Source organism: Lagopus muta, chromosome 7 (assembly GCF_023343835.1).
Source record: "Lagopus muta isolate bLagMut1 chromosome 7, bLagMut1 primary, whole genome shotgun sequence".
NCBI classification, from domain to species: domain Eukaryota; kingdom Metazoa; phylum Chordata; class Aves; order Galliformes; family Phasianidae; genus Lagopus; species Lagopus muta.
Genome location: NC_064439.1, coordinates 17,531,004 through 17,553,420, shown reverse-complemented (window position 1 = coordinate 17,553,420; position 22,417 = coordinate 17,531,004). Strand labels below are relative to the sequence as shown.

Genomic DNA, 22,417 nt, shown 5'->3' with positions numbered 1-22,417 from the left:
CACCTCACCAACAGTGCAAAGGAAGGAAGAAAAAGCAGGGCTTTTGTTAGACATCTAAATAGCAAGCATTATTCAACAACACCGACCTTTCAACAAATCAAGATATCTTTAAGCCAACATGACCACAAGCCTGAGAGGCTAGGCAAAATTAAACACAGGGTTAATAATAGGTAGTTCCATCTTATTCCCAAGGTCTGAGGTAGCTCCATACTGCACAGATAGCCTATGGAGCTCTGCATCACAAAGAGCACAGAATGAGCGTGCACAGCAGGTACTGCACAACAGGTGAGAGTTACAGTAAACAAAGCTCATCACCCTAAGGTGTAGGAGGTAAATAAGTGTTTACTAGTCTGTTGCCAAAAGGCATAATGCACTGCTTTAATGAACAAGAAGTCCTGAAACAATCCACCACAGAATTTCTTTCAAGTCATCACGATACTCAAGTAAGATGACTCAGCTGAGTCAGCAAAACCAATTCGCATTGCCTGTTTGCTTTACTGAACATTGTCCAGCCCTCCTCGTTGAGGTTAATGAAACTCAGTTTCAAAACCATGTAGGCAGAAGAACCTCCTCACCTCTGCAGTGCCATATTTTGTAGAGGGAAAGAAACCACAGAGCACAGTTTTGAAACTGCTACGAGATCTCTTTCCATCTCTCTTCCTGTCTCACCCCTAACAGCAGCTACTGCACATTTCCCTTTCAGTAGTTCAGAGGACACCCACACGAAGTATCACTCCCGCCTTTATTTCATGTAAGACATTTACTACCTTCAATCCAATCACAATAAATACTTGCAATCTGTATTTTAGTAGTCTGTCCACACAGATGCAAAAAAAAAAAAAAAAAAATTAAGTGAACTTCAACAACACAGAGCTTAACACCCAAAAAAGAACCAAGCTCTCAGTAAATAGCTTTTCCTGTTCTACTTCCTTCTATATACAAACATCTGGGCTAAGTGCCCAGATGACTTTTCAAAAATAGTTTTAATTGCTTTATTATCTCCTCGACTGTAATCAATGCTTTTTAATACGTAGTTTCTCACTGCTTCTTAGAAAGTGCCTTCTCCCACATAATCTACCACTACCTCCATTAAACAATTAATAAGAAGGGCTTTTTCCAGCTTGCTGTTAAAAAATCTGGAGTTGACTCTAAGATCAATAACTCGAGCTTCATTACTTTGCCTCACTCACTTTGAAAACCCGCTATCAGAGCGCATTTGCAGCAGTGATGCTCTGTTAATGTAAACACTAGCCACAGAGCTGACAACATTACCCATGGGCAGCCCTGCCCTTCTGCAGCTCCAAGCCAGTCTGCTGCGCTCACAGCTGGTGCCACGAATCAGCCCCACAGTTCCGTATCCTCAGGGTTTAACTACTCTATCATGTAAAAGCATACGAAAAATGTGGAGCCAGAAGTTGCAGTAAGTTCTGCAGATGTATAACCAGTAGTAAACGCTGTGTGGTTTCTTAGCTACGATAAACATAAGCCAATAGTTTTTACTCCAGAGGGCATAACCTATCCTGTAATTATTTTGTACCTCTGCAGAACTACAGGTTTCCTGATGTGATGGCACAGATAGTAGGACACAGGAGGTGCAAAGCCACACTTCCATGTCATGCTGGTTTTATTCTCCCCTTGTTCAGCTCTAACAGTAGAGATGTCACACTGGCAGACAGCAGAGCTCCATAGCTTTCGCTCCTTTTGTTATGCCCTCATGTTGCTCCACTTTTCTTAAAAAGATCAAGCCAGATTACAGCTGAGAGTGCAACAGTAGCATCAGGCTTTAGGGTGTCTCATGTAAGCAGTTGAAGGCAATTTTGCAGTTGATTATCTGTTGAATTATTCGCCCATGTAAAGTATAGTCTTTCTGATGTACTCCTCAAATGTGCTGGGGGAGAAAAAAGGCATTTGATCCATGCATTCTTGTTTCACTTGCTCATTAGGCAGCAAGTGCCACTGCGAAGTCAAGCGCTGGCAAATTTTTAGATCAGCTTGTAATCATCCTGAAACAGATGGCGATTACAGATTCTAGGGGCTGAGTTTTAGTGCCTTTTTTTTTTTTAAACTTGCACATTCATTATTCTCAAGAACTTCATTAGGTGTTCATTCTCTTCTGTGTTAATCACTAAACAGTCCGAAGGTGAGGCCTCCAATGTCTCACTCTTTACCTCAAGACTAGTTAGACAAAATCTATTTCTATTATTCTATTTTTCCCATATTTGTGGGTGGTATGTTTTGAAGGAGCTAAGCACAGCTTTCTACGGATTTCCAGCCTTCCTAACCAGCTCCTAATAGAAGCAGACAGCCAACATGAGAGAGCAGACTCACCAATGCTGGGAACAGGACCACAACAGGTTGCAGAAAGCAGAGCCCATCTTCCATTTCTGGCATTTCACTTTGTGAAAGTTTCATAACAGCATCTTCCAGCAAACCAAAAAAGCGAATGCCTTGCTCTCCATGTGAGCACATTTTCATGCTCCTTAGGATCTGAGTAATGTTTACATGTTGCGTTCCCTCAGGTGCCCTCTGAAATTATTCCTGAACCTGACTGCAATCCCAAGAAGGATTCTGCCATCTCTATCTCCCTCCTATTCAAAGGCTACCAAAACAATTTCCTCACAGCCTGCTGGGGAGGAGGTGCTGTGTTTAGGAGCCCTGGGTAACACACCTCCCTGCAGACCTTCACACACTTGCTTTATGCCTTATCACTTTGTGATGCTGATGTGCAACACTTCCCTTTCTAGTCATACTTCCTTCTAGGAGGGATAGGTTAACAGCTCTTGTCACAGCTTCTTTGTATGGCTCTTCTTCACACTTGGATGATCTTGGATTTTAAATTGAAAACTTGGCCATCAAGTGTATCAGCATTCTGGCCCTACATTCAAAAAGCCTACAGAAAAAAACTACTTTCCCCATTTTATCATCACCAAGTGCTTTATACCAGTGTAAGCCGCATTCTGCTGAGATGTAGGAGCCACATTTCAGACCCCATCCTTATTCTTGAGCCCTTAAGGCTCAGAGACTATCTCATGAGTCGCTGCACGCAGCTCTGGAAGCAGTCTTAAAGTTTTTCAGATGAGTGCTATGTTCTAAGTTTATTTAATTACTATCGTCATTAACTATAATTTATGCTCATTTCCTAGTCTAACCTTTTCTTCTGTGGGTTTCTGTTTATTTTGTTAAGAAACATAAGCGTGCCTAATTCCTGACCTCAATGAGCGCACATAGGTGCTCTGTGCTTTTCCTGCACAAAGTTCTGACTGGAGCTGCTCCCATCACACCAAGCACTCATTTCCATCTGTCAGCCACTGCTGCACTCAGTGTTACACACCAAAAGGGTGAGCACCTAACCCAGGAGTACTTCAGTGCAGCGTTCCTAGCCGAAGAGATACCTGGATTTGCACACATCAAGTTATTTTTGCATGCTCCCTGACTTGGGGGGGGAGACAGCATCCACAGGCTCAAAGCATTACTCATGGTTACACCTGGTTTGCAAGGTGAGGACATCAGAGAGCATCCACAGCACATACTCAATTCTACCACCTTCCTTCATACAAAATCATATATTCCTACATCTCTCCAAGCTTGCCATACTCCCCAGCTTGCTCTACCCTTCCAACCCCCCTCACCAATTCCAGGCCTTCTATTTGCCATTTTTAGCACTACACACAAAGGCAAAGTGTGCCTTTATGACATCTTCTAACTGGATCAGCCGTGCACTCCACAGCAGCACAGCATGGTAGGAATCACACAGCACTGTGCTGGTCCCAATTTGCTTTGTTATTTGGTACAACCCTTGGGAGGGCACAGGACTTCCCTCGGTGAGCACTGCTGTGCCCAGAGCAGACACACAGCAACAGCTGGGGCTGACGCACACAGCACTGCGGGCTCTGCTCCAAGAGCAGCTCTGCCCCATCCAGCAGCATCTCAGCTCGGTGTCACCAGCCTGCTGCCCTCCAAGAGCTCTGCCTAGGAGATATCTCTATAAAATAATCACGTGCATTCAGAAGGGACAAGAGGATCCTGTAGGCCTAATTCCGGCAAGCAGCACCCCATACACTTCCACAACCAGAGGCTTTAAGCAGCTCGCTCCTCCCCGGCCCGTGCCGCAGGATGCCACCGCTCGCACCGACCCACCGGCAGCGCTGCGCCACCGCCTTCGTGGGGTCACCCGACCGCAGCGACACCAGCGCCCGCACCGCCGAACCGCGCACAAAGAGAGGCGGCCGATTTGGATGGGTAGGAAACAAAGGCAACAGCGAGGCGACGCGTCGCCTCTACAAAACCGGCCTCATTTAAAGCGCACACTGACAACTACGCGTAGAGCTCCGGCACGGAACGATGCGAGAACACATCTGGAGACGGCGGCTCCGCAGCGGGGCGGGCGCCGCGCACGAGTTGGGCTCAGCGGCTGCCGGCGGCAGAAGGGCTGCGGGAACGCCGGAGCCCGCCGCGCCGATCCGCACCGCCGCAGCGCCGCGCTCTCGTACCGCCGCCCGCGGCCATGTGACGCTCCTCCGGGCGCGGGCGGGCAGGGAGCGGGGGACAGAGCCGCGCACCGCCCCGCCGGAGCCGGCCGCGGGAGGACGGGGAACTTCGCCGCGCTATGTACTTCTTCCATCATCGTCGCTTCACAATTTTTGGTGGAGGGGTGAGGTGGGGGGGAGGGAACTGCAGTGCATTTCCGCACCGCCGCCCGGGAGGGGCCGGGGCAGCTCCCGCCGCCCGCGGGCACCGCGGCACCGCCGCCCCCAGGTCCCGCCCGGCCCCGTCGCTTACCGAGTGGTTCACCCCCCACATGAGGACGCTGAGCAGCGGGTCGCTGGCCCGGAACAACTTCACTTTTTGCGCCACGAAGTGTTTCTTCTTGGTCTTGGTCTTACTCGCCATGACGGAGGCGACGGTGCCGGGGGCCGCCATGGTGCGGCAGGCGGGACGGGAGGCGCGGCGGGCGCGGGCTCAGCACGGCAGCCCCGAGGGCGGCTCGGCGCGGCGGACGGACTGACTGCCGCGGGGCGCCGCGCGCATCCCGGCCTCTGCCGCGCCGAAATGGCCCCGCTCGCGCGCCGCGGCCCCGCCCGCCGCGGGGGAGCCGCCCCCGCCACGCACGGCGGCGCCCCGCCCCTCCGGGCCGGCGCGGGAAGGAGCGCCGAGTTTCGGTTCTCGGCGCCCCGTTGCGCACGCGCCGCGGGCTCGGGCCTGCGCGGTGCCTTCAGCGCTGCGAGGGGAGCGGCTGCAGGACGCGGCTACTCGAGCTTACTGCGGTTCCCTGGTTGGAAATGGATTGCAAAGCGTGCCCATCGCGCTAATCGCTCACATCTCCGCCATAAATGGACGCCTCAGGAAACGACCTGAGACAGGACCGCACACCGTCTCCTGACATAGCCCTAGCCTGCAAGCTAAGCTGTCCTAGCTGACAGAAAGCAAATTCTCCTTGAAAATAGCACTCTCCGGCAGACTCTGTGCAGCAGTTTAACTGTTTAGTGAAGTCCATACACCCCACAGGCTGCACTTGCCAGCTGCACCCAAAGCAAAAATTTTGAAGTGTTTCTTATCTGGCTCGGTGACCACACAGGATGTGGTCAGAGCCATAGGACACCCTGCAGAGGCTGCATTCCCAACTTAGAAACACTGCGCACAAAATACACTTCTCCTGGCACACAGGGCGTTATGGGCAGCCCCAGCTGTACTAGAACCAACTCAGAGACAGCCGAGAATCACAGAATCATGATGGTTGGAAAAGACCACTGAGATCATCTAGTCCAACCCCATCCATCCCTACTGTGCCCCCTAATCACATCCCTCAGTGCCACATCTGCACAGTTCCTCCACGCCTCCAGGGACAGTGAGTGACTCCACCACCTTCCAGGGCAGCCTGAGCCAATGCACCACCGCTCTATGTGAGAAGGAACTTCTCCTACCATCCAACCTGAACCTCCCTTAGCACAACTTGAAGTCATTCCCTCTTTTGCTCCCTATTGCTGTTACCTGGGAAAAGAGACCAACCCCCACCTCACCACAGCCTCCTTTCAGGAGATTGTAGAGAGCTATAAGGTCTCCCCGAGCCTCCTCCGGACTAAACAATCCCAGTTCCCTCAGCCACTCACCATTAAACTTGTGCTCTAGACCCTGCACCAGCCCAGTTACCCTTCCTTGGGCACACACAGCATTTACAGTAGGTCCCCCACTGACTTCTTAACTACTCAGGTGTACCTGCCTGCTGTAGTCCTGGCTGCATGCGCAGGCTGATCGTGAAGCAAGATGACCTTCAGGGAGCAGCAGCAGCAGGGCTGCTTTACGAGGACAGACAAGCGAGAGCTGATGGCAATCCCAGTCTAGGCAGCGCCCCCACCAGTGGGACCTGATGCCATAAGGGTTGAGTGCAGGGGCCAGCATACATCAGCAGTCCCACAGAGGCATTGAACCAGATCCACCCAGAAAGCAGAAGCACAAGGTCCATCTGGGAAGTAAGCTACTTTTGGAGAAGAGCCAAGGTGACCTAAAAGACAAGTTTACAAATACACTTACAGCACAGCTCAAGCAAAGAGCAGGCCTAACTCCATCTCTGAACTTAAATAGAGGTCCTGGCCAGAGGCTGGGGCTGGTCCTTCCAGGTGAGGCTGCTCATTAGGGTCTGCAGGTGGGCTCAGGGCCCCCCAACCCAGACCTACACTGGTGCTCATGGATTGAGAATCTTGTTGCACCTAGCTCAGTGGTTGTTTCATCTCCTTTGTTCTTCAGCTGTTGTGATTGCAGTAGCAAAGTTATCTAAACTGGTAGTGCTTTATATTTCTCCTTGTATTTGTTATACAGTCTTTTTTTCTTCAGCTTACTGAGAACAGGAGAGAACAGATAAGCCATATTTTGTTTTTAGTTATTTTTATTTTTAGAGTGTAAATTTATTTAGGAGTTATAGAAGGATTCTAAATGATAGCTTTTGTTCTTGGGGAAAAAAAAATCTTAAAACAAAAATTCTTGTCCGTTCTGCAGTCAATGGAAGCAGCTGAATAGTCAGCACCTCTGAGTAAAAGCAGGTCACTTAGATGTCTAAATATAGATTTGAAGTCAGATTTTTAGAAGAGATCAGAACCCATTTATTCCTTACATTATGCTTAGAACATGACATCTGATCACTGCACACAGTGCTGCACACATCGGTGTGACATCTGTCACATATTTGTCTGCCATCTTCTTTCCAGAATAAATCCGTATAGTGAAGCATTTTGCTTTTTAAGTATGTAACATGCAACAAATATTTTGGTAGGTTTATTATAGGGAAGGGGAGTCTTGGGCAAGAAGTTGTTCTTTTCTTTCTTCCAGGAGACTTTGCTGTCTTCTTGGCCTAGATTCTGAAGAGCTCTTTCCTGCGAATGTGAAACCTTTGCAAGGAAGACTGTGTTTTATCAGTGGATAAAAGTGGTAAAAGTTTCTCCTGCAGATTTGTTACGTTCTCGACTTCCATTTTAAAACCCTTTGAGTTGGAACTTTGGGCTTTCCCTTTCCTCCACACCTAACAGTAACCCTGAGAATACGCCTCAGAATAATAAGTTCTACGCTAAACCTCCACGCAGGGTCCCAACCAGTGCCTGCATCAAAACCTTCTCAAAGCCACCTTCTTTTCAAAGTCCACCTTTTCCTTTGGCACGTTCCCTGCATCCACCTGCGGTTCTAGGCTGTCCCTGCCTGAATACTAGGCTTAATACAGATCTAAGGACCAGGACTCCCAGCCAGCACTCACAGTAACACGTTCCTTTTGCTGTGTTTTCTCTACACTGTGCCTTTTCTCTTCAAGTTTCCTTTCTAGCTCCAGCCCAGCTGCAACTCCAGGCTCCCTCTTTCAGCCCTAATCTTATCCCTCACGCAAACCCTCACCCTTGGTCATGTTCCCCTGCCAGTGCCTGCACCAGGAAGTTCTTGTGGCCAAGTTTTCCTTGCAGCCTACACTTCCCTGTGACAGCCACTTTCTAGCCCCAAGCCAGCTGCTGCTCTTGGCTTTCTCCTTCTCTTAACCACAGACTCAGACCTCACCCTACCCCTGACAGTATGCCAAGCCTTAAACTAAGCCCCTCAGCCTGTGCAAACACCTACGTGTTCTTGCAGCCCATTTATTTTTGTGGTTCAGCCTTTCCTCCAGTGAAAGCTTTCAAGATCCCTTCCAGCTGCAGCTCTGGGCTCCCTCTTTTTCCCAGCACTGACCCTACCACTCACATCAGCTTCATGCCAAGACCAGGACTGCCAGGCAGAATAGTTTTATTTCAGTCCATTGACAACATTGGTGTTTTCTGTTATAATATGACGCTGTCAGTATATGTTGCTGGTTCATGGTGCATATACAGTGATGGAAGATGAAAGATATTCTGCGATGGTACTGAAAAGCTTCAGAAAAAACTACACCTAGTGCATGCTGTGTGTGATGCCTCTGGAGAGGTCTCTCTTGGTCAATGCAGCTCCACGATTGCATTCATGTTCTATTGTAAGTCAGGATCTGTAGGTTCCAATCTGGTAAGAACAGTTTCTGAGAACAGGAGATTAATTCTCTGAGTTACTGCATATGTCAAGTCCTGAGCAGCACTTCCCACTTGACTTTAAAGAAATCCACCCCCCACAGATTTATAGCGTTTAAGACTCCTTCAGTGTGTCCAGAACTTTTTGATGGCTGAATATAAAGCTTTTGAACTGCATAAGGACTGAATAGGAGGGCACGGTCAGGGTCAATTCACAGTGTTTGGGAACTTTGTTAAATGTATGCCGGTGGACTAAACTGAATGTACTCAGCTCCTGGTGAAGCAGTTTACTGTTGCCAGCAGCACTGAACAGTTTTTAGAAGCTCCAGTGGAGATGAAACTGTTTTGTTTTGTCATGCCTGTATAAATTGTTTTCTGCCACTGGTAAAAGTCCTTCTTCCTACATCTGCTACAAGATGCTCAGCTGGAACTGGTGCACGAGGGAAAGCAAAGGAGAAAATGAGCTACCAGGCCCATGCTAATGAAGGCTTGTCTTTAACTGACTTCATCAACAGAATATATTGAAACACGGGTGCTACCCCTCTCATTAGCATTTAAGAAAAGCCTGGGATGAGCAAGCTCACTGTTAAAGACTATTTACTCTTACTGGTACCTCCAGCAAGGTTTTGTTTAGCCTTATTGTCTAAACATAACATTTTCTAATTTGACACTTTATTTCAGCATGTATAGGAATGACTTGGTTTTTGTTTCACTGGTCATTAAGAGCAGTTCCAGTGGTGAGTTAGGCTCACTGCTTTTAGGAGAAGGGATATCACAGTTTGTAATTGAGGCTTTGCCTAGCTACTGGAAGGTAATATTCCCCTTTACAATTATTTTCTGCAGCTGCAAAGAACAGAAGGCCCACAGAGTTTCCTTGGGCCAACTGCCACAGAAACTAATTTCAGCTAAGGCAGACTCATAAATTGTTCCATTACTCTATAAATTGGTCTGAGCACATGTCACTTCAAGCCGAGCTGGGCTACTTTAAATCTAGCCCCTAGTTGTGAAATACTGCTGCTTTTTCAAAGAATGCATCTTAAAGAGATGATGGAAATAATAAGAGCAGTCCACACAGACAAAATATTTCATTTATTTTCAAAACAGAAAAGGAGAAATAGAAAAGCAGTAACTATCAACTACTTAACATGCAGATTGTTTAATTGCTCTGATTTTAGAAGAAGACATACATTCTGTATGTGGAAATGATTACTGGCTCTATGCACTTACAGGCAGAAAGCAATGCCTGCCAGCCTTCAGACGTGCCACCAAGAGTTAGAGAGTTCACAGAATGTAACATCATTGCAGAGGATTTCAAACAATCTCTGGAACATAACTAAAAATGCAAAACTAAAAATGATTTACAGAGATCAGTGCAATAATTCCTTAAGCAGAAAAGATTCTGACATTTCATTTTAAGCATTACCAATTTTCTTCTGTTTCTGAACAGGAAGCATAACACATAACCAGAGGCCTACAGAGAGGCCATCAGCCCTAATTAGGGACCAGGCATCTGTCCTAAGTGATGCTTTGGGGCTTTTTTTTTTTTTTTGCAGGGGGGGAGGGAGGGGTGAAGGGGGTAGAGAGAGGATGGGCTGAAAAACAGTAGACAGCTCACTCCGGTATAGGCTTAGGGAATTATTACAGCCAGAGGTAGCTTCTTTAGTCACCACCCTAAATGAGATGGAGGCCAGGACAGCTTCTTCTTCTCACCTTGTTTGACTCTCCATAAACAAGCCAACTAAAAGCCTTACTGTGATCAGCATCTAGCAGTAGCCATGCCCATTTTAGTTCAAACAAAGTAAATTCCCCCTAGTGAGAGAAACACTAAAACTCAGCTATCCCACTCCCTCTGGGGCCCTCTGCTTCCCTTTTATGACTTCCCCACTTAGGCTGCACAGCCGTCAGTTCCACCTCCCAGCAGTTTAACAAGCCACAACTGCCAGGTTTTGCAGCTTATATAGTCTTTAAGGGCTAACCTCTTCCTTCTTATTTAGCAAAGGCTTTTAACCCTTTCTAGGTTCATAGTGACTACTTGAGTTGTTTATGTGCAGTTTCCTGAAGAAGATGGGATTTTCTGAAGTCTCTGAGTTGATCCAAGCTTCTGTTTTATTGGGTGTAGTCAGCTGCAGAGTTTCAGAACTGCTCCTATGTGCTGTTGCTCCAGCTTAGGGGTAGAGAATCTGGACCAGCAAAAAGATAAAGATTGATAGATTCCATTACCAAAACTGTGGTATCTTATGAACAAGATTGAAAACGTATAATAAGGACAGTCTGTATATACATCTTCTTGTTTGTTCTTCAGCTTGAACTGTATTTTGGTCAACACTAAGTATAATGTTCTGATAAATCCATTAATCATGTCTGTGTCTGTCTAAAAGCTGATGTTTTTCAAAATACTTTTTTTCTTACTGAAAGGGTGTTGTGCTTCCTGTATCTAACTTTAATAACCTTTAAACATGCAGTCACATTTTAAACATATTTAAGAAACAAAATGTAGTATTTACTTTCTTTAACTGCATATCTTTTAGTAGATCCTGCTTGGTGCAGAGCTCATATTTGATAACACGATTAAGTTCCATTTTGCAACAGCTGTATTTTTAATATTTGTAACATTTCAGGGACATTTTCCTTCCTGCTACAGGACTTCAGCAGTGTTATCAATTTCCAGCTGAGAAGCACAGCTTCCTTAGTATGTGCCATTTTAGAGTTTCTTGCTTGCTGTGGTTACTCACAGGAACTACCATAGGTGATGAACTGTTGAAGAACTTTGGTGGTTCCCACACGTTCTAATTTAGACAGCTGCCACTATTACTAAGGGTTTTGTTTTAAAAGAAGGGTATCTTTATGCTCTGTTTCAGTGTTGCTAAATAGCTTTCTGATATTTTTCTGCTGAAGATATTAAAAAGTACCACTAATGCCAATAATGAGACATAGTTCCTAGAAAAGTATTGTGAAAGTGCAGAAAATAAGGGACAGTGTTTTCAGAGCTTAAAGTACAAAAACATCCTTCACTATTGGATGCCTCTGTTTTGGATGGAAAGCACCAGGTATGAAGACCCTGACTGATGATAAACCCAAGTGAATCCTGAACCTGTAGTGGCACAGTATTTGTGGAAAACAGATCTCCCAAGTATGGCATCTAAATAAAACAATCACACACATTGGCTTGCTCCATATCTTGTCGATTTGTGTTCTGAAATCTCCAAGGAACTTTACCAGATTTGGCCACCCCTGTGTTTTTTCTGTATCTCTGATAGGAATTCCCCTGCTCCATTTTGTTTGTGGCTGCTTGTCCCATCTCTGGAACAAAGCCCTACGAACAGCAGCCCTGTCCTCCTAGCATAGCAGCTGCTACCTCCAATGGCATCTACAAACTTGCTGAGAGTGCACTCCATCCATCATTCAGGTCATGAATAAAGATATTATGCAGTTTTATCTTCACTATGAATCCTTGAGGGATGCCACTTGTATGACCAGTCACCAGTTCTGCTTCGCATGGTTGATTACCACCCTTCGAGCTCACTGGCTCAGCTGATTTTCAACCCATGTTATCATCCACTTACACAATCCATATCGCACTAATTTGGCTTTAAGGAGATAATGGGAGACTGTATCAAAGAATACAGTCCTACTAGAATCAAAGCATACAGCGCTCCTCCCTCCACCACTGAACAAGTCATCTCATCACAGAAGGCAATCAGGTTGCTCAGGCATAATTTGCCCTTGATCATTCTGAGCTGGCGGTTCCCAATCACCTTCTTATTTCTCCCATGTTTAGAAATGGCTTGTAGGAAAATTCTGCCCATAACTCTTGCAGAAAGTGCAGTTGAGCTTCTTGACCTTATTTCTCCAGATTCTTCTTGCCTTCTTCAGGATGGATGTGAGTTTGCATTCTTTCTTCCTTATGGCTCAATCGTAGTATGTTTTTATTTTGATAAATACAAAATTGGCAATGGGACCTTAATAGAATCTATCACATTCCTTCTTTAAAGGATATTTTATATCTACAGCGTAAAAAAAAAAAGCAATATTTAGGGTTCAGTAAAATACGATATGCCTCCGCTAAATACATTTTTACCGCATGTAAAACCAATTTCGCCTCAAGTGTTACAGTTACTCAAGTGCAGGCATTACTGCAGTTGTTTATGCTCAACAGCTGCACTGGTGAGAGTGGCCTGTTTCCTGCTCTTAGCAGAAACTATGCCACGAGAGCACACGTATGACATCCTCCGGCTGTAAGAGATTGTAGTGTATTGCCTGTTCTGGTGTTAAAAAGCAGGTTAAAAGAAGCAGCTCCATCTATTCCAGGCCTGAAGAGGAGCCTGTGCCCCAGCCTTTCTCTCTGATGCACGTAGCAGTGGGGGTGGCACTTCCTGATGATCTGGAGGTGATAAGGCACTGCTACTTCTTCATGTGTGGTTTGATGTTGTAACCAGAGTCCTGGCAGCTACTGAGGATTAGCAGAGCTGTTAAGAGTGCAATCTGTGTGCAGACAGGGCTTTGGTTGTTAGACGCTGTCACTGAAAACTTCTTAGCAGTGTTCTCTCAGGTCCATCGCACATGAAGCAGGCTTGGAGATTAATTAATGGGAAAGAAAAAAAGATGGAAATGACACACAAGAAACTGATGTTTATGCCCAAATCTCTCTCTAAACTATACAGTTACATATGTGCGAGCTGTGCAGGATAAGAGTGGCAGAAAACTGAAGCAGAAGACAGACTGCAAACCTGCAGCTTTCTTCTGCTGTCACTGTTTCTGCATTTGCAAATGAGGTCACTACCACATTTCCTCTCAAGGCAGGCAGAAAGGGCAGATTAGAAGCTTGCAAACTGCAAAGTAAGTGTAGCACAGCAAGAGTTTTCCTATTTAGACAGATGTTAGTTCTGTGATGTTAGGCATGGCACAGTCCTTGCAGAACTGCAGACTTTCCATCCTACGTGGAAGAATACAATGAGGAAGCCAAGTGGTTTTGCTTACCTTTGAGGTGAAAATGTATGAAGATTGCTTAGGAATAAAAGATTCATGTGTTCCAGCGTGTTTTTCAGTTTCTTGAACATCCGAGTTGAGCTTGATCTTCAGAAATGTCTTCAACAACTACCACACAGCAAGCCAGGCCTTCTAGACCTCAATGCTATGTTGAATATAAAGTCAAGGTATTGGTGAAACTGAACCAATGCCAAACTGACTGATATAGACCCCCCCCTTTTCTGTTTAGAATCAGTATTGACTCACAGAATAGTATCTACAAAAAAAGATAAAACCCAGGCATGCTGACAGGTCTGCTGTGGGGAAGGAGGCCATCTCCATGCTGCTCCCAGTGTGCTCACCACACGGCTTCTGTTCGGGTTCCTGCAGAAAGCAAGGGGGAGGAAAGAGAAACAGTGGCTCCCCTGTTTTCAAGACTGAGGAAACTCAGGAGACGTAACCAAGACACCTGGTATTTGTGTTTGTTTCCCATTATTTTGGCTGCTGAATATTGCAAAGGAGGGGTTTTAGGTCTTCTCATATACAGTAAATGGGTGAGTTCTTCCCACTAACTGGCAGGCAGAACCTATTTTTCAGGGTTGCTATCTGACTACCTACCAATAGCATGAAGACACCATTTTAAAAATATGAGAAAGCATTATTCCTTGTCACTTCTTGATTGTGACAATATGCAGACACACACACGCACGAGCCAGAAAGAAGGACTGGCACAGAAAAGAGCTGACAAAAAGGGAAATGGAGGAGAGTGTAAGAAACAAGGAAATAATAGAATGAAAAGGGAGGGAGGAAGCAGCGGGGGTTTGCTTTCGTCTTCTGCACACTCTCTGTGACAAGAAAATTACTCAGAGGTGCAGGCATTAGATGGATGTTTAAAAAGGAATAGCAGAGAAAGCTTGAATGAGACTGATCTTTTGAAACAAACAGTGCCTTATAGATGAAATCAAATAGCTTTTACTGGGACAGTAGGTCTAGGAAGACTGCCATCAAAGTGACCTGCTCAGTCAGATACTGTCATGTTTCTCCTTTCACTCAGAGCAAAGAAACAATTTGTATGACTTATCACTTCATTATTTTATTCATTTGCTTCTTCATCCATTGCTGGGATATTTTCTGTCAGTTACCAGGTTTCTCTTGGCTCTGTCTTCAGTCATGTTCACTGGCAGAAAGTGCTATTAGCTTGGAACAAATCTCTCAAGGAGAAAGATGTATTTCTCTACGCATCCCGGTAAGTCTGAAGTACTGCTGCTTCTAACGATCCCTAAGGAGAAGTAGGAAAAAAGTCAACTCTAAGCAACTTTTGCATGAGGAACTATTTAAAAATGCATGTAATCTTTTGTGTATTAATCTGGTTTTTAGGACAAAAATAATATTTGAATGTCAGCATAGAAAATAGTAAAGTCCATGCTGTGGTCAGCATTAACAAACTGGGCAGGGAAATGCAATCTTCCCTCTTCCATCCATGGAAAACTACACTGATAATTTCTTCATCACATTTTAAAGTACCACAAGCTTTGTCCCCAGGGCACCATTCCCTGTCAGTACCTGCTGTCTGTAGACTATCCCAGCTGGTACACAAGGAAATGACCTTCCTTTAAATTCATAGCATTCTTCCAACTGGCATACCACTTGTTAATTGATACTAGTAGTAATGCTTCAATAATAATTACTAATATAGTAAAACAAAACTTCAGAATATTTAGTAATTTAAAAATTACTAAAGCAGTTAGCAAAGTATGGGAGAAAGTATTTTTTCTGTAGTGCAACTCAAATTATTCTTATGTGTAATTGTTTTAATTATTATGCCTTAACCATTTAGGCAACAGGCTAACAAAAATAGATCAATTAAATATAAGATGAATATAGGATTTGGGTGACAATTTTCAACCATGTACTATGTCCTAACACACGAACATAGGAGGATTAGGGTTGATGGCTGAACCTGTTAAAATCTCAGTTTTCTAAGATCTCCGCCACTGACCCAGAGTGTTTCAGAACTGATTTTTACAGCTGCACAGTGCCTATATTTGAGGTTTTCAAATCCCACCCTGAAAATTGTCCATAAATTTGACATCATTTTTTTTCTAGATGAAATCTAGGAATCCACTTTCTAGATGAGATCTGTCAAGTTTGCATGATCAATCTAAAAGTCAGTCTTGATTTTGAGAGTATTTCATAGAATCATAGAATCCTTAGAGTTAGAAAGGGCCTTTGAGGGCCATCTAGTCCAACTCCCCTGCAATGAACAGGGACGCCACAGCTACATCAGGTTGCCCAGGATCTTATCCGGCCTCGCCTTGAATGCCTCCAGGAATGGGCCATCAACCACCTCTCTGGGCAACCTACTCCAGGGCCTCATTACCCTCACTGTAGAAGATTTTTTCCTTACATCTAACCTAAATCTGCCCTCTTTGAGTTTGAAACCATTTCACTTTATTCCATCACCATAGACCCTGCTAAAGAGTCTGTCCCCTTCTTTCCTGTTATTCTCCGTTAGATACTGAAAGGCTATCAGGTATATATATCAGGTATATATCAGATATACTATCAGGTCACCTTACAGCCTTTTCTTCTCCAGGCAGCACCAGCTCGCTCCGTAGAGAGAGCTGTCCCTGTAGGGGAGGTGTTCCATTCCATGGATCAATTCTGTGGCCCTTCTCTGGACATACTCCAACAGCTCCGTGTCTCTCCTATACTGAGGACTCCACATCTGGATGCAGCACTTCAGATGAGGTCTCACTAGCTCAGAGTAGAGGGGCACAATCACCTCCCTCACCCTGCTGGTCATGCTTCTGCTGCAGCCCAGGATACAGTTGGCTTTCTGCGCAGTGAGGGCACATTGCTGGCTCACATCCAGCTTCCCATCCACCACCAGTACCCCAGGTCTTTTTTGGCAGGGCTGCTCTCAATCCTTTCATCTCCCCATTTGTAAATGCTTTGACCCAGGTGTAAGACCTTGCATTTGGATTTGTTGAACCTCATGAAGTTCACCTGGGCCCAGTGCTCAAGCCTGTCTAGGTCCCTCTGGATGGCATCCTGTGCCTCTGGTGCGTTGATCGCACCCCACAGCCTCTTTATTTATTTTTATTTTTCACCTATCCTTTCTGATGCTGAAAGTTCAGCAGCATAGATGATAGCCTCATTAATTTCACTTGGTCAGCTGACAGGGTTGGACCTTACCAAGAATCCCTGTGCCAAACATATGCACAAAACAGGGAACTGAGAAGTAGGAAAGCAGCACTCACAATATATTTATCACCAGATTAGAAGCACAATCAAAAAACATTCAGATAAAAAGAACTACCTGAAAAATAGCCTGCGGTAAAACTGCTTCAGACTGCTATCTGAAATGAAGAAAATGGCAATAATGAGATCTAAACATTCTTTGGGATTTCACTCAGGAGCATTCTGCTTAAAAAAGCATGAGACCACTTGGGTGACTTGGCGTCTGCCTTGGTAAAAACATTTTTGGCTTGGAAATGAAAATGAATGGCCTAAAGAAAAAGCCCGAGAGGAATGGAGACCAGGAATCAGTATGGGACCAGGCAGAGGCAAAGCTAGGGACACAGCAGGGGGTCACATCATTGGAAACATTGGAGGGGAAAGAGGAGAAGGGAGCAAGGCCCAGGCATCCTTTATGTCTGAAATGAAGTGAATGCACACACCTCTACTGCTAAGCCTAGAAACTACTATTTTGGACATTAGCTCCCTGAAAGGAAGAAATTTCCAACATCTTGGCCTTTTCAAAGCAGATATTTTGGCTCCATGGCCATGTTGTACTAAGAGAAATCTGAAGTTTTAGCTAAGAGCACATACTTCTGGGCAGAACCTGCTATCTGGGAGAAGTTTTATGGAGTATCTGAAAGGAAGTTCCCAGTATTATTCAGCATTTCTGTATCAGATCAGGTTTTTAAAGTACAGAACAAGTCACAGTTCACTTGCTAATTAACTGAATTTCAGCAGATGGGAAAAACAGACATCGAGAGGTTAGAATAAATTGGCCGTGCAAGTTAATGGCAGTCAGGAACATGAATCAGTATCTCCTGGCAAACAGGGCACAAATCTTTGCCAACTGTGCCACTGTGACAATATGGGTTTATCTGCTATCATGTGCTTTCTCTGCCCACGTGTGTCCCTTGCCAGAGGCACTGTGTAAGGCCACATGCCAGAACATCCCTCAGCCTGGCATGTAGCATGGCCCAGCCACAGCCACCGTCCTGCCCCAGCCTTCTTCTCTCAGTGAAGAACTCTATTTTTCACAGACAGAAAATCAACAGTCAACTTTTCACAGCTTCAAGCATCTTTCTTCACATCATTGTCAAAAGCCTTGCAAGCATGATCCACAGCAATTAGGTTTACTAGTGCATTTTAATCCTCAACGAATTTGGACGCTTTCTAAAAAGTCATCCAGTTTATGAGATTATACATGATTCAAATTATTTACTTTCTTGCAGCCTTTGAATTTCAGCCAAGACATTTCAGGTACAATGGACAATTGCTCAATACAAACTTCTTCATTAGTTTATAATCTATGACTTAGTCTGCCATCCATTTGTTAAACGCTGTCAAATCTTCCTCTTTTAGAAGATTGCCCAGAATGAGACAATTCATTTTGCACGTCTCCGTGAATGATGCACAACTTTTAAAAAAGGTTTAAAAACCCCTTTCTGATGCACTCCCCTACTCTGTAGAAGAGGCTCTCCTCATCCATGCCTGTGGATGCCAACAAAGAGCCATCCTATCTGCCAGGAGGGCTGGTATTTTCCCAAGTGAGCCTGTTGAGCTCAGCCAGCAACCGGGCATAAATACACCTACAGGGGCAACTGCTGATAGAGGACTTAATTTAGGGTTCCTGAACATTCATGTCTGGATTAAAATCTAGGTCCTTGGAAACAGTTCTAAGTGCTCCAAGTATCTTTTCCATCTCCTAGCTTCTGCAAATCCCAGATCTGTACTTTCTGCAGGTATTCAAAACGTTTCTCTTATAACCACTTGGCCCATCCTCATTCTTGCCAAGGAATTAACTTGCCATGTATCTGTTGCTTCACATGAGTTTATCATTAGGGAGCTTAAAATGAAAACAACTGTTTATTTATTATTTGTTTATAATTACAAAATAAAGGCAATTGCAAATATAAAATGTACCACTACCAATCCTTTGCCTTAACTATGCTGCTGCAGTTCTGTCCCTTTACTCACTCTTCACCCTTCAGGCCTGCCTGTTTCCTGTTCCCTCCCGTGTACAGTTACTGATGTGTGTCTCAACTCAGAGTGATCCAGTTCAGAAAAAATAGTAATTTTTCTGCTTAAGTCTGCAGACTGATATGCTGTGCTCAGATGAGTAGCAGCACCAGCATGAGAGAGGCAGGCCTGACTCAGAGCAGGATTAGTTTTAACCTATCTGGGAATGACATCCTTAGGGATGCTTTGAAGTACCTTTTGGCTGCAGTAGTCAGGAGATAAGTCAGCAGCATTTGCCTCTTAATTACTGCTTTTAGGAGTGGGTTCCCTTGAAGGATACCACTTAGAGGTTTTCTGTATACCCTGAACATAGAGAGGGCCAACCTGTGTAAGATACTACTCAATATTAATAAATGAGTGAGAAGCTGGTCCCTGGCTCTTTGAACAGAGAAACTTGCTGTGGTGCTGGCTACAAAGACGTCAAAAGGCACCGAGAAACCATACAGCTACAGATCTAGCCAGAATCCCTTTAACCACATCAAAACAAAGTAGCTTTTCCATGTGTTATTTCAAATGGTACAGAGAAACACAAATATTCTTTTCTCCATTCCACCTAATAGTATTAATATTAAATGTTTTACCTCTTCTGAAGGTTTTGAAAAAAAAACCAAACCAACAACAACAGTGAATGATTGGGTATTAACTGCCATACCACAGTGTGCTTATTTACTGCTGCTGACCTGGCAGCTTATGGAGTAGATACTCCGACAAGCAATGGCACTGAGGAGTTACTCATAGGCCAGCTGTGTTTTTTGCTTCATTTTATCCTGTGCGCCAGTCTGAAGCACTTAAGTCATACTTCATCCTTTTGCTCTGTTCAAGGCTGACCCTGCTTTTTAAATGGAAAAATATATTAAGAGAGTCATAATCATAAAGCTCCCTCTGGTTCCATTAGCTTCAGAGGAACTGCATTTTATACATTATATGTGACCAAATTAAAAGGCCCAAGTTTTTTTGTGTGCGGTTCCTGACTTATAGAGGCTGGGTATAATTACTTCTTTTAGAGTATTGCTATTATACTGTAATTTGCACAAGGGTCCAAAAGCCTTCCTATGTGCCAGCTGAGTCAAAAACTCCACCACTTCACAATCAAGAGCAGCACTGCTGCTTTGCTCATTTCAGTACAGGTGGACAATTAGGTAATTAGGGCAGAATTAACCCCCTCACCCCCAAATTATTGTACTGCATTGTACTGAAGTATAAAAAGAAATGCTGAGTTTGGAATATATATATTGATCCCATTTCATCAAAAGTGAGGAACATATATTAAACCACGTATGCAATAAGTATTTTTAAGTGTGCAGCTTGAAATGCTGAAGAGGCTCTACGTAAGATCTTCATACTGAGATTCATAAAACCATTTCCTCTGCAACCTTAAAGAAAAAGTCATTCTTCCTGTTCTGTACTAAGAAGAGGTACCATTAAGAAGCAGCCATCTCAGTGAACAGAAACAATTGTTAGTACAACCAAAATACCCTCATATAAAGCATTTTAGTAATGTCATGATTTCAGGTGTCAGCTTGACCTTCAGCTCAAAAGAACAGAGACACTCACAAGGTGCTTTCAGTCACATTTCAGCAATTTGACGAACTAATGAATAATCAAATGATAATAGCTGAGATCAAACCAAAACATTTGCAGGACATCTCCAACTTACATTTGTTATGGATTGCTATGGAAGTTTGAAGACTGAGTCTTTTTTTTTTTGGTCTGTTTAAATCTTAACTGAAAACTGAATGTCACAAAAGCAAAAATTACGAAAGAAAACACATCAAAACAAAACACATCAAATCACTGCAGAGTTGGTATACATGGGCTCCCCGTTCATTTCCAACAGAACACAGATACCTTGTTCTTTGCCCCACCAGCACTTTGAGTAGCTTATTATAAAGTTCTCTTGTTCCACTGCTCCCATATAAAGCAGCACTTTCCCAAGACTGGATGAATTCAATGAATTGCCATTTTCAAGAGATTGGTTGAAATGGAAAAGATTTTGACAGATACATATTCTGAAATATTAACAAAGAAAAATTATGAAGGAAATTTAATTTTTTTGCTTTGAATTCTCAAACCAATTATTTAGTCTCTCATTTCAATATTTTTTAGTGCACTTCCCCAAGATACTCAGAAATTGATGGCAATTATTCTGCATTTGCCCCTTTTGTTGCATATGGCAAGTAAATGCTCTGTGAAGCTTATCCTATTTCATACCTTTAAATACATTATTTCACTGGTATTTTCTATTAATGTTATGATTTCAAATAGAATTTACTTTGCTAGTATCACTTTCAGGCTGTCCTGACATGCAAAATTAAAGCACGTCACTGCAAGGAGTAGCTGTCATTCATTCTTTCTCTTGTTATGGCACTGCTAACATTGGTATTACAAGTTGTTACATCTGTACTCTTAAGTACATTTTTTCAGATAATACCTGTTTTGTTTTTTTTTTTTCCCCACTTTAGAAGTGTTGAAAGCTAAATATATCGCTTACTCTTCTAATCTTTTAAAGAAATGCAATCACTTTTGACAATTCAAAGAAACTTGATATCTCTTTAGTACTTGCCTCTGGCTCTTTCTTTTTCTTCTTTTTTTTTTTTTTTAATTTGTAAGAATGTAACTCACTAAAAATGTCACTTTTGTGCTTAGAAGAAAATTGTTTTTAAAATCTGTACAATGGCAAGGACTGGGGAGATTTTCATCTCAGAAAAGCTTTTTTTTTTTCCAACTCAAAGGATTTGACTTTTTTTATCTAAACTATTCATCTGGAGTCCCTTCTAGGCGCGGAAGATCCAGTCATCACATCCTGTGTCAGGATAGGTGAATCATCACCTGAAAGTGTCCGCTCCCTCTCAGCTGAAAATAGGAGCAGCTGGGGATGACTTGGTCTGACCATGAGCCAGCTCCTGCTGTGGCCATTCTGTGCTGGGGGGATGAATCCCACCCAAAGTCCCTATCTGCATATAAGTCATGGTAAAACTGTCAGCTAGAGACATGAGTGTATAATCAACAGATATTAAGATGCTACAGTCATAAAATAATCAAGAGAGTTAGGCGAAGTAGATTATGATAACAAAAGGAAATAAATGGAATGCTTACCCTTAGTTGGACTCACCACAGAACACCAAAAAGAGAGATCTCCAGCTGAGATCTTTCCCCAGTGGTAGCCAGCTCTTAAATAGGTCTAGGAGGAGCCTGGCTCCCCCTCCTTCCAGCAGCACAGCTGAATTGCCTTCACCTGTGCTGGTCTGGCTGACTCAGTGCTCGCCTCAGGTGATCAATCAGAGGTTCAGGCCGTGACTCAGTAGTTCCCATACACATGAGGAAACATCAGCTTGCTTAAAAAATACATGGGAAAATTTGTTTCAGATGAGAAGACCTAGAAACAGTAATGCTATCAGACATCTGGCATTTGGTACGGGCATCACAAATTCTATAACTATGGTTTTATTCTCACTATGAGAATAGTCTCCTAGTTTCATGGAGTTATTTTCCAACTCGTTTTTGTCTCTCACATCCCTGCATTAGCTCAGTTAGTCTTCTTGTAAAGTTTTGTATTTTCAAGGTAGTTTGTTTCCAAGTATGCTAAGTATTACTGTTTATTGCAACCTGCATATCAGAACCATAGAGCTAATAGAAAATTGTACTTGATTTTAGCCCTCCTCCCATACACAAAATTGCTTATGGAGAAG

The 22,417-nt window shown here is 43.9% G+C and overlaps 1 protein-coding gene and 1 long non-coding RNA gene across 2 annotated transcripts in view; both read right to left on the bottom strand.

Annotated features, from left to right (window-relative positions):
- Positions 1–5,021, bottom strand: part of PIP4K2A (phosphatidylinositol-5-phosphate 4-kinase type 2 alpha) — a 100,149-nt gene extending 95,128 nt beyond the window's left edge. Inside the window, exon 1 of the mRNA XM_048950591.1 lies at positions 4,780–5,021. Within this exon, the coding sequence (XP_048806548.1) occupies positions 4,780–4,920 (141 nt within the window). The 5' untranslated portion in view covers positions 4,921–5,021. The remainder of the gene's footprint in view (positions 1–4,779) is intronic.
- Positions 5,022–12,619: 7,598 nt separating this feature from the next.
- On the bottom strand, positions 12,620–21,883 carry LOC125695899 (uncharacterized). The gene is made up of 6 exons (XR_007378083.1): positions 21,825–21,883; positions 16,792–16,831; positions 14,612–14,748; positions 13,737–13,853; positions 13,482–13,635; positions 12,620–13,074 (listed from the first exon to the last, which is right to left on the bottom strand). It is a non-coding gene; the product is annotated as an uncharacterized LOC125695899 (long non-coding RNA).
- Between the last annotated feature and the right edge of the window lie 534 nt (positions 21,884–22,417).